This window comes from Dermochelys coriacea, chromosome 6 (assembly GCF_009764565.3).
Source record: "Dermochelys coriacea isolate rDerCor1 chromosome 6, rDerCor1.pri.v4, whole genome shotgun sequence".
Lineage (NCBI taxonomy): Eukaryota > Metazoa > Chordata > Testudines > Dermochelyidae > Dermochelys > Dermochelys coriacea.
This window is the reverse complement of record NC_050073.1, coordinates 55,936,295-55,953,208: the sequence shown is the minus strand read 5'-3', so window position 1 is coordinate 55,953,208 and position 16,914 is coordinate 55,936,295. Positions and strand designations below refer to the sequence as shown.

Sequence of the window (16,914 nt, the reverse complement as noted above, 5' to 3'; positions counted from 1 at the left end):
AGCAGAAGTGAAACTCCTGACACCAAAATGTTTTTTTCCTCATGTTTCTGTTTCTATTGCACAGATCAGATCTAGTTGCACTTGTAAATCAATATGGATACTATAGGCCATTTTTACCACTGGGGTAAACCAACATACCACTACTGAAGTAAAATGTGTTACACCTATTTGTGCCATTGATGAATTTTACCTGATAATAGTCAAGTCATAAGTGCAGTACACAAATTGTACAAAGAAAAGGAGTACTTGTGGCACCTTAGAGACTAACAAATTTATTAGAGCATAAGCTTTCGTGAGCTACAGCTCACTTCATCGAATGCATCCGATGAAGTGAGCTGTAGCTCACGAAAGCTTATGCTCTAATAAATTTGTTAGTCTCTAAGGTGCCACAAGTACTCCTTTTCTTTTTGCGAATACAGACTAACACGGCTGCTACTCTGAAACAAATTGTACAGATATTGTTTTTTCCCATTCCCCTGCTCTCCTCAGCTGAAAAGCTGATTCATTTCTCCAGAGCTCTAGTCTCTTCATCAGCTTTTATCTATAAAGGAACTTGTGCACAGCAACGGCTATCTAGCTAGACTTCCTATGTTACTGTACAAGTATCTTGTATTTCTCCTTGTTGGGGTTTTAGTCACTGACTCTTCCATCAAGTGGAACGACAAAGGTTACATTTTAGAGCAGGGGTTTGATATGATTCTATATCATTTTGACTGCCCGCCTGCCCTCCGCTTAGTAATATAATTCATACACTGATCACTCCCTGTACATCTACCATGTTCTCTCACTTATAATCCTATATCTCAGGATTTTACTTTCTACTTGTTTTCTTTTAGCTCCCCCAAGTGAACCAACCCACTTTACAGTGGAAGACATCTCTGGCAGCACTGTTACCCTGAAGTGGAGACCCCCTGAGCGGATTGGAGCAGGGGGACTAGATGGCTACAATGTGGAGTACTGCAAAGAAGGATGTGAGTAAGCCCTAGTACCACAGTATCTATTGAGCATTATCAGTCAGAACAGAATAACTAAAATATCACCATAACTACTACAGCTTCACAACAGCAGCACTACAAATAAGTACATCCAGCATCATTACATTAAAGCTTACCACTAACGATGGCGGATGTGATCCCAATATAATTATCAAGCATTGCCACATTTACTTCAGCATTCTCATAGTACCATGATATAATCATATCAACCATAACATTGTTGTCACACCATCATCTTCACAATAATCATCACAAACAGTACTTGCATATAACCACAGTATTGCCAAAAGACTCAGTGCATCACTGCAATCATCATCTTAGCATTTCTGCAGCATCCAACCCAAGTCAAATAACCCATATCATCTTTACAGACAACACATTAGCAATGTCTTCTTGTTTTACGTATGTACAATAACCAGCATTTTGGGGTCCTGGTCTTTGACTAAGGCTCCTAGGTGCTACAGTAATACAAATAAACTAAACTAAACTAAACTAAACACGTAAGTAAACACAAGGCCTGGTCTACACTAAAACTTAGGTTGACCTAGCTCCATTGCTCAGGGCTGTAAAAAATGTTGCACCCGCAGCACCGTAGTTAGGTGGACCTGCTTCTCTGCCCCCATTCTCCCCATGTAGACATGCCTAGGCCATGGATTCTTCTATTGACCTAGCTACTGCCTATTGGAGAGATGGATTATCTTTGTCCACAGAAAAACTGCTTCTGTCAATGTAGGAAGCATTTGTGCTAGGGCTGTCAATTAATCGCAGTTAATTCACGTGATTAACTCAAAAAATTAATCACAATTAATTGCAGTTTTAATCACATTGTTAAACAATAGAACACCAATTGAAATTCATTAAATATTTTTAATGTTTTTCTACATTTTCAAATATATTGATTTCCATTACAACACAGAATAAAGTGTACAGTGCTCACTTTATATTATTTTTATTACAAATATTGGCACTGTAAACATGATAAACAAAAGAAATAGTACTTTTCAATTCACCTCATACAAGTACTGTAGTGCAATCTCTTTATCGTAAAAGTGAAACTTACAAATGTAGGGTTTTTTTGTTGTATAACTTCACTCAAAAAAAACCCCCCAATGTAAAACTTTAGAGCCGACAAGTCCACTCAGTCTAATTCTTGTTCAGCCAATCGCTAAGACAAACAAGTTTGTTTACCTTTATGGGAGATAATGCTGCCCGCTCCTTGTTTCAACGTCACCTAAAAGTGAGAACAGGTGTTTGCTTGGCACTTTTGTAGCTGGCATTGCAAGGTATTTACGTGTCAGATATGCTAAACATTTGTATCCCTTTCATGCTTCCAGGATGATAACATGCATTAAAAAAAGAATGCGTTAGTTAAATTTGTGACTGAACTTCTTGGGGGAGAATTGTATGTCCCCTGCTTTATTTTACCCACATTCTGCCATATATTTCACGTTTTTGCAGTCTCAGATGATGACCCAGCACACGTTGTTTGTTTTAAGAACACTTTCACAGCAGATTTGACAAAACACAAAGAAAGTACCAATGTGAGATTTCTAAAGATAGCTACAGCACTCGACCCAAGGTTTAAGAATCTGAAGTGCCTTCCAAAATCTGAGAGGGACAAGGTGTAGAGCATGCTTTCAGAAGTCTTAAAAGAGCAACATTCCAATGCGGAAATTACAGAACAGAAAAGAAAATTAACCTTCTGCTAGTGGTATCTGACTCAGATGATGAAAATGAACATGCTATGAATGATCCGCACTGCTTTGGGTATTGAACAGAACCTGTCATCAGCATGGACACATGTCCTATGGAATGGTGATCGAAAAATGAAAGGGACATATGAATCTTTAGCCCATCTGGCACATAAATATCTTGCGAGCCGGCTACAACAGTGTCATGCAAACACCTGTTCTCACTTTCAGGTGACATTGTAAACAAGAAGTAGGCTGCATTATCTCTTGCAAATGTAAACAAACTTGTTTGTCTGAGCGATTGGTTGAACAAGACGTAGGATTAAGTGGATTGGTAGGCTCTAAAGTTTTCCAATGTTTTATTTTTGAATGCAGTTTTTTGGTACATAATTCTACATTTGTAAGTTCAACTTTCATGGTAAAGAGACTGCACTACAGTACTTGTGTTAGATGAATTGAAAAATATTATTTCTTTTGTATTTTATCGTGCAAATAGTTGTAAAAAAATATAAAGTGAGCGCTGTACACTTTGTATTCTGTGTTGTAACTGAAATCAATATATTTGAAAATGTAGAAACCATCAAAATATTTAAATAAATGATATTCTATTATTATTTAACTGCGTGATTAATTGCAATTTTTTAAATTGCTTGTGTCAGGGTTCCCTCCCCACTCTGAACTCTGGGGTACAGATGTGGGGACCTGCATGAAAACCTCCTAATCTTAATTCTACCAGTTTAAGTTAAAAATTTCCCCAAGGCACAAATTCCTCCTTGTCCTTGGACGGTATCACTGCCACCACCAAGTGAGTTAGACAAAGATTCAGGAAAAGGACCACTTGGAGTTCCTGTTTCCCCAAAATATCCTCCCAAGCCTCTTCACCCCCTTTCCTGGGGAGGATTGAGAATAATATTCCAACCAAATAGGTAAACAAGATGAGCACAGACCAGACCCTTGGGTTTTTAGGACACTAAAAACCAATCAGATTCTTAAAAACAGAAAAAATCTTATTATGAAGAAAAAAGTAAAAGCAGCACCTCTGTAAAATCAGGATGGAAGGTAGTTTTACAGGGTAATAAGATTTAAAACACAGAGGAGTCTCCTCTAGGCAAAACTTCAAAGTTACAAAAAAACAGGAATAAACCTCACTCTTAGCATAGGGAAAATTCACAAGCTAAAACAAAAGATAATCTAACTCATTTCCTTGCTTTACTTACAATTTTTGTAATCTAGATGCTTATTTCAGGTAGGGTTTTAGAAGATGTTTTTTTCCTGCCCTGGTCCCTCTCTGTCCTGGAGAGAGCAACAAAAATAACACACAAAAAAAACCTCCCCACACAGATTTGAATAAGACCACCCTCTTATTGGTCCTTTTGGTCAGGTGCCAACCCGGTTATTTGAGCTTCTTAACCCCTTACAGGTAAAGGAGGGATTTTATGCTACCCTTAGCTGTATGATTATGACAGCTTGACAGCCCTAATTTGCACTGCAGCGCTACAATGGTGTAACTGCAGCACCACAGCTATGTCACTTTAGTAGTTCTAGAGTAGACATACCCTTAATTAAATACCACAGTTACCCTAATCTTACTTGCAAAAAGAAAAGGAGTACTTGTGGCACCTTAGAGACTAACAAATTTATTAGAGCATAACCTTTCGTGAGCTACAGACTTTGTGAGAATACAGACTAACACGGCTGCTACTCTGAAACCTAATCTTACTTGATACCATATGTCTATGTTTCAGAGTAGCAGCCTGTAGTCTGTATTCGCAAAAAGAAAAGCAGTACTTGTGGCACCTTAGAGACTAACAAATTTATTAGAGCATAAGCTTTGGTGAGCTACAGCTCACTTCATCGGATGCATTTGGTGGAAAAAACAGAGGAGAGATTTATATACACACACAGAGAACATGAAACAATGGGTTTATCATACACACTGTTTATCATACATACACATTATGATGTCAGAGTTGTTTCTGAGGCTGTGGATGGCACTGTGTTCTGCATGGCTGAGGTTATGGGGTAAGCGATGCTGCTTTTGCACAATTTCAGCTCGTGCACGTCGGCGGAAGCACTCTATGTAGAAATCCAGGCTGCTGTTTCGACCTTCAGGAGGAGTCCACCCAGAATCCTTCTTTTTGTAGTGTTGGCAGAAAGGTCTCTGTCTGACATCATAATCAAAAAGGCTGACAAAGGAGGTGCTGTCGTCATCATGAATAGGTCGGAGTATGAACAAAAGGCTACTAGGCAGCTCTCCAACACCACTTTCTACAAGCCATTACCCTCTGATCCCACTGAGAGTTACCAAAAGAAACTACAGCATTTGCTCAAGAAACTCCCTGAAAAAGCACAAGAACAAATCCGCACAGACACACCCCTAGAACCCCAACCTGGGGTATTCTATCTGCTACCCAAGATCCATAAACCTGGAAATCCTGGACGCCCCATCATCTCAGGCATTGGCACCCTGACAGCAGGATTGTCTGGCTATGTAGACTCCCTCCTCAGGCCCTTCGTTACCAGCACTCCCAGCTATCTTCGAGACACCACTGACTTCCTGAGGAAACTACAGTCCATTGGTGATCTTCCTAAAAACACCATCCTAGCCACTATGGATGTAGAAGCCCTCTACACCAGCATTCCACACAAAGATGGACTACAAGCCGTCAGGAACAGTATCCCCGATACTGTCACGGCTAACCTGGTGGCTGAACTTTGTGACTTTGTCCTCACCCATAACTATTTCACATTTGGGGACAATGTATACCTTCAAATCAGCGGCACTGCGATGGGTACTCACATGGCCCCACAGTATGCCAACATTTTTATGGCTGACTTAGAACAACACTTCCTCAGCTCTTGTCCCTTAATGCCCCTACTCTACTTGCGCTACATTGATGACATCTTCATCATCTGGACCCATGGAAAAGAAGCTCTTGAGGAATTCCACCAGGATTTCAACAATTTCCATCCCACCATCAACCTCAGCCTGGACCAGTCCACACAAAAGATCCACTTCCTGGACACTACGGTACTAATAAGCGATGGTCACATAAACACCACCCTATATCGGAAACCTACTGACCGCTATTCCTACCTACATGCCTCTAGCTTTCATCCAGATCATACCACTCGATCCATTGTCTACAGCCAAGCGCTACGATATAACCGCATTTGCTCCAACCCCTCAGACAGAGACAAACACCTACAAGATCTCTATCATGCATTCCTACAACTACAATACCCACCTGCTGAAGTGAAGAAACAGATTGACAGAGCCAGAAGAGTACCCAGAAGTCACCTACTCCAGGACAGGCCCAACAAAGAAAATAACAGAACGCCACTAGCCATCACCTTCAGGCCCCAACTAAAACCTCTCCAACGCATCATCAAGGATCTACAACCTATCCTGAAGGACGACCCATCACTCTCACAGATCTTGGGAGACAGGCCAGTCCTTGCTTACAGACAGCCCCTCAACCTGAAGCAAATACTCACCAGCAACCACACACCACACAACTGAACCACTAACCCAGGAATCTATCCTTGCAACAAAGCCCGTTGCCAACTCTGTCCACATATCTATTCAGGGGATACCATCATAGGGCCTAATCACATCAGCCACACTATCAGAGGCTCTTTCACCTGCGCATCTACCAATGTGAAATATGCCATCATGTGCCAGCAATGCCCCTCTGCCATGTACATTGGCCAAACTGGACAGTCTCTATGTAAAAGAATGAATGGACAGATATCAGACGTCAAGAATTATAACATTCAAAAACCAGTTGGAGAACACTTCAATCTCTCTGGTCACTCGCTTTCAGACCTAAGAGTGGCTATCCTTCAACAAAAAAGCTTCAAAAACAGACTCCAACGAGAGACTGATGAATTGGAATTAATTTGCAAACTGGATACAATTAATTTAGGCTTGAATAGAGACTGGGAATGGATGAGTCATTACACAAAGTAAAACTATTTCTCCCCCCACCCCACCCCCCACTGTTCCTCTGATATTCTTGTTAACTGCTGGAATTAGCCTACCTTGCTTGTCACCATGAAAGGTTTTCCTCCTTTCCCCCCCCTGCTGCTGGTGATGGCTTATCTTAAGTGATCACTCTCCTTACAGTGTGTATGATAAACCCATTGTTTCATGTTCTCTGTGTGTGTATATAAATCTCCCCTCTGTTTTTTCCACCAAATGCATCCGATGAAGTGAGCTGTAGCTCACGAAAGCTTATGCTCTAATAAATTTGTTAGTCTCTAAGGTGCCACAAGTACTCCTTTTGTTTTTGCATATGTCTATGGTTACCAAAGTATTACTGTAGCAAGTCTAGAATCCTCATGTTCATGGTATCTTCACAACATCACCATTATCATGTCATCAAATCAACTACTGCAGCAGCATCATAATCATAATCACCACAATCATTATAGCATCAACATGGAATAACGGAATATAGAATCTTCTCTGTTACCAATCACCATTAACAAAGCAGCTGTATCTCTTAGGGTCACTGCGTACCACGTTACTATATGGTGATGCCATGTAATCTGTATTAGGTTTTTCTAAAGTGTCTATTCACTAGTATCTATTCACTAATGACAGGTTTCAGAGTAGCAGCTGTGTTAGTCTATATCAGCAAAAAGAAATGGAGGACTTGTGGCACCTTACAGACTAACAAATTTATTTGAGCATAAGCTTTCATGAGCTACAGCTCTCGTCACTGCAGAGTTACCAGAATCACTGTTACATCATCACAGCATGACAACAGTGCTATTTGTATCACGACTTCTATGCTGTTAATATTACTGAAGAAGCAACAGAAATTCTGTCCTCCTGCTGCCATCAACTTGTAAAACTGCAGAAAAAAAATGAGGTGATAAATTCCATTATTTGCACTATTGTTGTTAGAAGCATGTTTCTGACACCATAGTATCCAAGTACCATATACATAGTTAAGGGATATATCAATTTCAGGAAAGAATTAACCTAACTCACTGCCTCCCTGTTAGAGCCACTACCTTCCACTTTTATGAAATCAGTTGCAAAGAAAGCCCTCAACAGTCATCACTAAACTTCCTGAAGACACAGTCCTAAAGAAACCAGAGGGAACTTTAGTTTAGAAAGTTTGTATTATTTTTAAACAGAAACCCTTTACTTGCAGCTACAGAGTGGGTTCCAGCTCTTCAGGGCCTAACTGAGCGAACATCTGCACTCATTAAAGATCTGGTCACCGGGGACAAACTCTACTTCCGTGTCAGGGCTATAAACCTGGCTGGTGAGAGCAAACCAGCTCTAACCAAAGAGCCTGTCACCATCCAAGAAATCCTGCGTGAGTATCTGGAGTGAACAAGTATCACTTATCTATTTCCTTCAGGACAATTCTAATAATGTCCTTTAATGGAAAGTATTCAGTGTTGTTGTAGCCATGTCGGTCCCAGGATGTTAGGTGGGTGAGGTAATATCTTTTATTGGACCAACTTCTGTTGGTGGGAGAGACAAGCTTTCCAGCTACACAGAGCTCTTCCTTAGGTCTGGGAAAGGTACTCAGGGCATCACAGCTAAATACAAGCCTGAAGAGATAGAATGTGTGCTAACTACTTATGCTAAACTAAGGGACTATCAGGGCAGTAGTAATAGGACAAAAAAGGGGGTTAGTGGGTTAACAGATTGTTGTAATAAGACATAAATCCAGTGTCTATTAAACCCATGATTTTTTAGTCTTTAGCAAAGTTAGGAATTTAAGCTCCTAGGTTTGTCTTTTGAAAGCGACAGGTTTCAGAGTGGTAGCTGTGTTAATTTGTACAAGTACTCCTCGTTTTATTGAAAGCGTGCATATTTCCTTTGAGGATGGGGAGATAGGTCAGATATAGAGTGATCACTTGGTGAAAAGTATTCACCCACAGTTAATACAGTTTTTTTGTCTTTTATACTTTTCCTGTGTGAGTTCATTCAAGATCATAGCGATTTTCTGGTTTCACCCACATAGTTGTTATTGGGGCATTTAGTGCACTGGATAAGATAAACCATATGTTGTCATAGGCATGTACAGAACCAATGGATCGTAAAAGGTGTGTTGTGAGGTGTGCTGATCATTGTAGTAGTGGATATATGTCCGCAGGTTTTGCTTTTGTTGTTCTGGTAGGATCTGGTGCTACTTTGAGTTGGTGTGTCCTGGTCTATGGGGAGCCTGCTTCTGATGATGAGCTTGGTCTTCAAACAGTCCTCCAACCTCTCTGGGTGAAACAAGACAATCACTATGCTCTCAAATGAACTTACAGAAGAAGTGGACAGAAGACAAAAACACTGTATCACCTGTGGGTGAACAGTTTTCAAAAAGCGACCACTCTATATCTGACCTATCAGCCCCATCCTCAAAGGAAACCTGCACAACATTTTCAAAAGATGAGCCTGGGAGCTTAAATTCCTAACATTGCTAGACACTATGGTCAGGTCTACGCTACACACTTACTTCAATATAACTATGTCATTCAGGGGTGTGAAAAATCAACACTCCTGAGCGATGTAGTTATACCAACCTTAACCCCCCATGTAGACAGTCCTAGTCAACAGAAGAGCTTTTCGAACCGACATAACTACCATCTCTCATGGAGTTATTAAGCAAACAGGAGAGCTCTCTCCGATCAGCTTAGAGCATCGTCACCCCAGACAGTGCAGCCACATCAATGCAAGTCTGTAGTGTAGACCTTCCCTAAAAACCATGGTCTTAATCAAGACACTGAATTTATGGCTTATTACAACAATCTGTAACCCACTAAGCCTCCTTTTTGTCCTATGAAACAGGGGTATTAATAGGCTACTTCACCTTGAAGTATTCTCTTAGAATATGTGCTAACTACTTATGCTAAACTATCTGTTGGCCTTGTATTTAACTGTGACACACTGAATACTTTCCCCAGACCTGAGGAAGAGCTCTGTGTAGCTTGAAAGCTTGTCTGTCCTAACTGAGAGGAAATTCTGGGATTGGTAGGGTAAACACTTTCTTTAGAGTGAGGACAGGGAGCAGGCATTCTCTCACTTGAGTATAACTCTGCCCATATTCTAATACTAGACAGTTCTCTCAAGGTGGTTCTGAACTATTCATTTCCTAATTCTGGAAACATACAAGAGAGATAACAGGATCTGGACCATAGTCAGTATATTTTTATTCATATTTCAGTTTTTAAAATGTTTACATTCGGCTTCCTGAAATGGTTGTCTCAAAGTCTGACTAAAAGATGCTTTATTTATTTAATTATTTATTTTATAAGAGTATTCTTGAAATAGATTGGTATGTTAATGACAAACATTCACACTCCTGAGAACTGAGGCCAAGGACTCTCTGGATAAAAGCTGTTATCTGCACTTGCATGTCCTACTTTGTTGATTACCATCCTATCCACCACTCAACAGCAATAAGTTTTAATTCATTTGACTGCAGTCCAAAAGATATTAAGAGCTGTTAACTGCACATTCCTCACTCTTGACTCACACAAGATGCCTACCAGAGTCCCACTAGTGTAATGAACTAGAGTTACAGAGCATCCGAAAACCAGACAGATATAAGAACGAGTACTCCAAATCCAGGCTTACAAATTCATTCTATAGATAATTGATATGGATGAGGGAAGGAGAAAAGGTAAGACAGAGTATGCAAGTGTCAAGGTTCCTTCCCAACTCTGAACTCTAGGGTACAGATGTGGGGACCTGCATGAAAGACCCCCTAAGCTTATTCTTACCAGCTTAGGTTAAAAACTTCCCCAAGGGACAAACTTTGCCTTGTCCTTGAACCGTATGCTGCCCCACCAAGCGTTTTAAACAAAGAACAGGGAAAGAGCCCACTTGGAGATGTCTTCTCCCAAAATATCCCCCCAAGCCCTATACCCCCTTTCCTGGGGAAGGCTTGATAAGAATCCTTACCAATTGGTACAGGTGAACACAGACCCAAATCCTTGGATCTTAAGAACAATGAAAAATCAATCAGATTCTTAAAAGAAGAATTTTAATTAAAGAAAAGGTAAAAGAATCACTTCTGTAAAATCAGGATGGTAAATATCTTACAGGGTAATCAGATTCAAAATATAGAGAATCCCTCAAGGCAAAACATTAAGTTACAAAAGGATACAGCTTATTTTACCAGCCATTAAACAAAAGAAAATCTAACACATGTTCTAGCTAAATTACTTACTAACTTTACAGGAGTTGTAAGGCTGCATTCCTGATCTGTTCCGGGCAAAAGCATCACACAGACAGGCCCTTTATCCCCCCCATCCCTCCTCCAGATTTGAAAGAATCTTTCCCCTCATTGGTCATTTTGGGTTAGGTGCCAGCGAGGTTACCTTAGCTTCTTAACCCTTTACAGGTGAAAGGGTTTTGCCTCTGGCCAGGAGGGATTTCATAGCACTGTATACAGAAAGGTGTTTACCCTTCCCTTTATATTTATGACAGCAAGAAAAGTTCAAATGAGCAAGGATTTGAAAAGACAGAATACACTTTGCAGTAAGATTCCCACTTGTAAAGGAAAAGTAAGCTGCCACAAATTACTCCCTTGATGCTGAGTAATGAAGGGCAACTCCTTCCACCACTGGTCACCGAGGTGTTGTTGAGCCACTCCACAACAGCGATGCAAACCCAGTGGCTGATGTAGTGTTGGGAGGAGGTTTGGAGGATCTGTGCAGCAGCACTTTCCCTGCCTCTCAGCCAAGCCTGCCCATGCCCTACCCCCTTGTTGCTATGCAGATGGGTACCCAGTGGAGCTGAGCTCCACAAATAGGTGCATATTCTATGCAAAAACCTCCAGAATCTTCCTTCATTCAGTGGAAATGCACTAGTCCTGCTAGCAACTGAGCCTGGAGAAGTACAGAAACAAGGGCAAGAGTTGCTGTTATAGATGAATATGCACAGGAAATTATCAATTTTCCCAACTGTATGAGTAGCCTTCATTCTGATTTTCTCATGCTCACAAGCACTGTGTATTGATTCCCAGTATTAGGTATAAACTCTGTCTCCATTGGTGTTTTTCTTTCATTTTCCTAACATTTCAAATAACCAAAATATGACATCTGTCTTTATCAACAGAACGTCCCAAATTCTGGCTGCCTCGCTATCTACGGCAGACTCTGGTGAAGAAAGTAGGAGAGACAATCAATATTGTGATTCCCTTCCAGGTATGTGATTGATTCAGTTTTGACATGGGTCTCTCTAGTTGCTTATCTAACAGATTATTTTTTCCTTACCCAAGCTCCCCTGCTGGCTGGCCACTGGTTCCTAAAAATGATAGGCTCGTGTGACCTTTAACCTAGAATCAAATGTGATAGTAGCCCTATATGGTTGGATAGTTTGTTGTAAATAAAGCAGAGATATGCAGCATGTTAGACCAGTCCTCACACTAGACCAAATTCAGTTTGTTTACAATAGTGTAAGTCTGGAGTACATCCACTGGAATCAATGGATTTACTCCCGATTTACATCAGTGTAACTGAGTAGAATTTGGCTCTCTGTTCACAGATCAAATAGCAAGCAGTGAACAGCAAAGAAGGGTCCAATGATTTAATGGAGAGAATCAAAATAACAATGAACCAGAAGAATGAGCCAGATCTGGCTTTATGTATTTAAGATATATAGTTCAAATTCAATTATGTTTAAATATATTTTAACACAAAGAATTTTTTGTTGTTGACAAATAATAATTTTATGTATGTCCCTCCTGTTAGTTTTTGTTCTGATAAGTTATTTAAAATGGAGTGTTCCTGCCCTGCATCATTCACAATACATTGTACAATCCGCACAATGAATAAGACAAGATACCAGCTTATGCTCATGCAATTAAAGATGTACTATAATGCCAGGCAATAGAGTTAAAGTTGTGAGTGCAAATTTAAAGAAATTATATAATGAGGCAGTGCTGTCTTATTTCATGTCCTCAGTTTGATGGCTTTTACTACAATCCAAATTGCACATGCACGGCACCCTTTCTCAGAAAAAATGGTACATGTCCAAAGTAAGATTTTGAACTCTTTATAACCATTTTTGATTATGTGCCAGAGCTTTGTATAGACATCTTTTTATTATTTAAATAGAAATAAATAAATAACCTGGCCAAATCAAATTAAAATATCACACTTCCTTAAGGACTTGCTTGCCAAACTTCAAATTTCTACCCCCTGCTGCTGAGGTACAACAACGGGTTAAGATTGTTTCCCTCTTTCCTCCTAAAAACAAATGAACCATTTAAAATCAAATTCTCAATGCAAATGTGAAAACTTCAGAAAGTGACAAGCAACTAAAAATGGGGGATAATAATGGAAATGCTTAGTCCACCTTACCTATAGCTTTCACTACATGCTCCAGTTGTAATAAATAATATAAACAGTATTTTTAACATTTCACATTTAGGACAAAATATTAAAGAAAAAAAGACAACAAAAAATCAATCATGTTCATTACATTTAATTAAAAAAGATAAGTACTCAAAATCATCTTAGGAAAGAAAAAAATCTACACAAATTTCAATCATCAAAAGTTTATTTCATACAAATAATTGTCATCATTCACACTGATATAAAAATAATCAACAGGGGGAAGAGCCAAGCCTTTAGGCTCAGCTGAATGTGAGGCTGCATGTATCTGTGCTACTTCAGAAGCATTCCGAAGGAATTGTGACTCTTTCTTCCCTTCTTCCCTGGAAGGGGAGAGCTACAACACTGGAAAGGGATGTAGCTTACTTCTCCTCTTGCATACACCTTGAAAAGAGTGTAAAGGAAGAAAATAGTGGCTTTTATGGCGTCTATGTATACAATGTGGCTAGGATACTCATTAACAGAGTATGTTTGTTCATGCATCTCTGTGCAAATAAGACTGCAGAGAGAGGTGTTCAGAGTTTACACACATGTATGGTGCCTACATGTTCATTAGAAGTGTAATTTGTATGCATGAGGCAGATATCAATGCCAGCGCTTTGTTGGGCATGTATTCAAAGTGTGAAAAATTGCATGGCAGATTTTCAAAACTGCGTATGTGCAATTACATACAGTTACTGTGTGCATGCACTTGAAATTATACAGTGTATAATTAACTAGGCAGTTAAACCACTTACTGGTTATCTGTGCATGCATTTGCTGCAATTGTATAAGCAATCACAGTAATCACATATGCCAAAGAATATATATTTTTGTATGTGAATTTATGCCAGGATGAGCATATACAAAGAAGGATGGTCTTCTGACTGAGGCATAGGACTGGAAGTTAGAACTTGCAGATTCTATTTCTGGATTTGACACTGACATTCTGTGTGACCTTGGGCAAATAATTTGATGTTTCTCATTTTCCTCATCTAGAAAATGAAGAAAATGATACACCTTTAGTGTCAGGTGTGGGTGTTTGTGGAGATTAATTCATTAAGGTTTGTAAAGCATTTTGAAATCTCAGATGGATGGAGTTAGAGATATGCAAAATATCATTTCAGTAAGGGAGAGAATGTGTATATATAGTACTTATAAAGTGCGTATGTTGAGGATGGATGGGAAGTGGGAGTACTGTATGTACAGATGAGTGGAATCTATATAAAGTACAGTTTTCATGTGTTCTGGCTTGTGGTTTCCAGGTTATGCAAAGGGGTTTATATGCATTGGGGTGTCTCTTTTCAATGAGCAGTGGAAAGTCAAAAATTTGGAGCAACTGTGATACGTCATGTGTGAAGTTGAGACAGATGGAGTTTATGTCTTATGTCTGAACTGCATGCTTAACACCGCTACCATGAAATTAAATACTTACCATTATTCTTTCTCAAGTCCCTCACCCCTAAACTTTCTAAAGTATTTTTTCACTGATTCATAGATTCATATTAAGGTCAGAAGGGACCATTATGATAATCTAGTCTGACCTCCTGCACAATGCAGGCCACAGAATCTCATCCACCCACTCCTGCAATAAACCTCTCACCTATGTCTGAGCCATTGAAGTCCTCAAATCATAGTTTGAAGACTTCAAGGTACAGAGAATCCTCCAGCAAGTGACCCGTGCCCCATGCTACAGAGGAAGGCGAAAAACCCCCAGGGCCTCTTCCAATCTGCCCTGGAGGAAAATTCCTTCCCAATCCCAAATATGGCGATCAGCTGAACCCTGAGCAAATGGGCAAGATTCACCAGCCAGATACCCAGGACGAATTCTCTATAGTAACTCAGATCCCACCCCATCTAACATCCCATGTCTAGCCACATACAGAATGCAACATTTTATAGGGCAGACAATTTTGAGTTACTGTTACTGACACAGTTGAGTTACTGTTAAGTCTTTAAAACATTTTTAAATTGAAAAAAGATATAATTTTGCTGCTGTGATAACTCAACAGCTGAAGTTTTCCACAAAACATTTTTTTTTTTGGTCTGAAACCAAGAGTGGAAAATTTCAACTCAAAAGAATTCTTCATAAAGTTGTAAGTGAAAACAAGTTTAATGAATGTTGATTTGTAACCTTAACTATAGCTCTCACTAAGGTAAAAGCTCTGAAGGAACTTATTAAATCATATTTAGACTACAATACCCAACTTTTATCACCTTTTCTAAACAAAAAACAACAAAAGGAAAATAAAAATAAAGATTGAGAGGTTTAGCTTCTTCAGGTAGACTGAAAAAATTAGGACTGTATTTGTGAAAGAAGAGGCACTTCAGAAGATAAGACTGCAGTATTCAAAATACAAAAAGAGATTTGGAGTACATAGACAAGCCTCTGAATTAATGCTAAACCTCTATGAATAGAAGACACAATCAGGAATTGAGGAGCACTGTCTGATGGCACTGTAAGTCAGAATCCTGTGTTCTACTCCTGTGACTGAGTCTCTGACCTTGTCAAAATCACTTATTCTCTATGGGCCTGTTTACCCATCTGTAAGGCTAAGATTTAGTCATGGATATTTTTAGTAAAAGTCATGGACAGGTCACGGGCAATAAAGAAAAATTCACAGCCAGTGACCTGTCCATGACTTTTACTATAAATACCCATTTCTAAATCTCTGCTCTTAGACCTCGTTGCTCGGGGTGGGGGGCCATGCTTCAGCAGTGGGGACTGTCTGCCCCCGGTGGCCCACTGCTCTGAGGCCCGTGGGGACTGCTCTCCCAATAGCCTCTAGAACCGCCCCTGGATCTGCTGCTCTGACCACCTCTGGGACCGCCCCTCCTCAGGCACTCCCCAGGCTGCTGCTCCAGCTGCCTCCAGGACTGCTATTGCTTGAGCGGTCCCTGGGGCCAGCTGCTCTGGTGGCCCTGGGGTCAGCTGCACCAGTTGCTGCAGCTGTGGAAGTCACAGAGGTTGTAGAAAGTCATGGAATCCGCGACTTCTGTGATGTCTGGACAGAATTGCAGCCCTACCCATCTGTAACATGGGAATTCTATTATTCAGCTACTTTATAAGATTATTAGGGTGAATTAATGTTTGTAAAGAAATTTGAACTCCTTAGATGAAAAGTGCTAGAGTAGGGCAAAAGCCAAGTAATTAGTAGACCACGCCTTTTTTTAATAGAGCGCTGTAATCTTGTGGGACATCCTGCCAAGAGGAGAAGGTTAGCACACTTTTATTCCAAAATTAACTAGACAGGTACTAGAAGGAGTATTATGTGCTATTATTGGGGACTCAAGGTATTCCTTAACTGCCTTCCTGCCCATCATATATCTGTAAATATTAGTGTCTAAAAAACATTGTTAGAAAAAATCATTTCTCTATCTCCCTTCAGTAAAGCCCTTGAGGCTCTTCTGGTGTGCCATCCACCTACTCTGCCTCTCACTGTTCCCTCCAAGATTAGATATTGCTCATTACAGAAATTCAATCCTCCAAGATATGAATTAGGAACATGCTTTCTATGGGTTCATGCTTTTCACAGTCTATAAATAAGAGTATCGGGATATGAAAACTAACAGTGCAAACATTTGCCCTATTTCATTAGTTACTAAGCATCTTAAATAAGGGGTTATAAGAAAAGTGACTACTCAACCATACTGTAACTACAGCAATTGCTAAGCTATGTTTATGACTAAGAGGGCACTTTCATAGTAAGTTTCTATTTTCTATTTCTATTTCTATTTTCTAGGTATAACTTTCAGAAAAAGCTGCTAAAATTTCTCATGGCTGTTCGTTACTGAAAAAATTTAGGGACAGATCTTCTGCCTCCTCTAATCCCTTTGAGTTATTCCATTTTGCAAACAGGTTGGAAAACCAGCCAAGGACCTGGTCC

At 39.9% G+C, this 16,914-nt stretch overlaps 1 protein-coding gene across 1 annotated transcript in view; it reads left to right on the top strand.

Moving 5' to 3' along the window:
* MYBPC3 (myosin binding protein C3) overlaps window positions 1-16,914 on the top strand; it is a 148,959-nt gene that overhangs the window by 110,506 nt on the left and 21,539 nt on the right. The window contains exons 26-28 of the mRNA XM_043515805.1: window positions 837-971; window positions 7,855-8,022; window positions 11,769-11,857. Coding sequence (XP_043371740.1) covers window positions 837-971; window positions 7,855-8,022; window positions 11,769-11,857 — 392 coding nt within the window. The remainder of the gene's footprint in view (window positions 1-836; window positions 972-7,854; window positions 8,023-11,768; window positions 11,858-16,914) is intronic.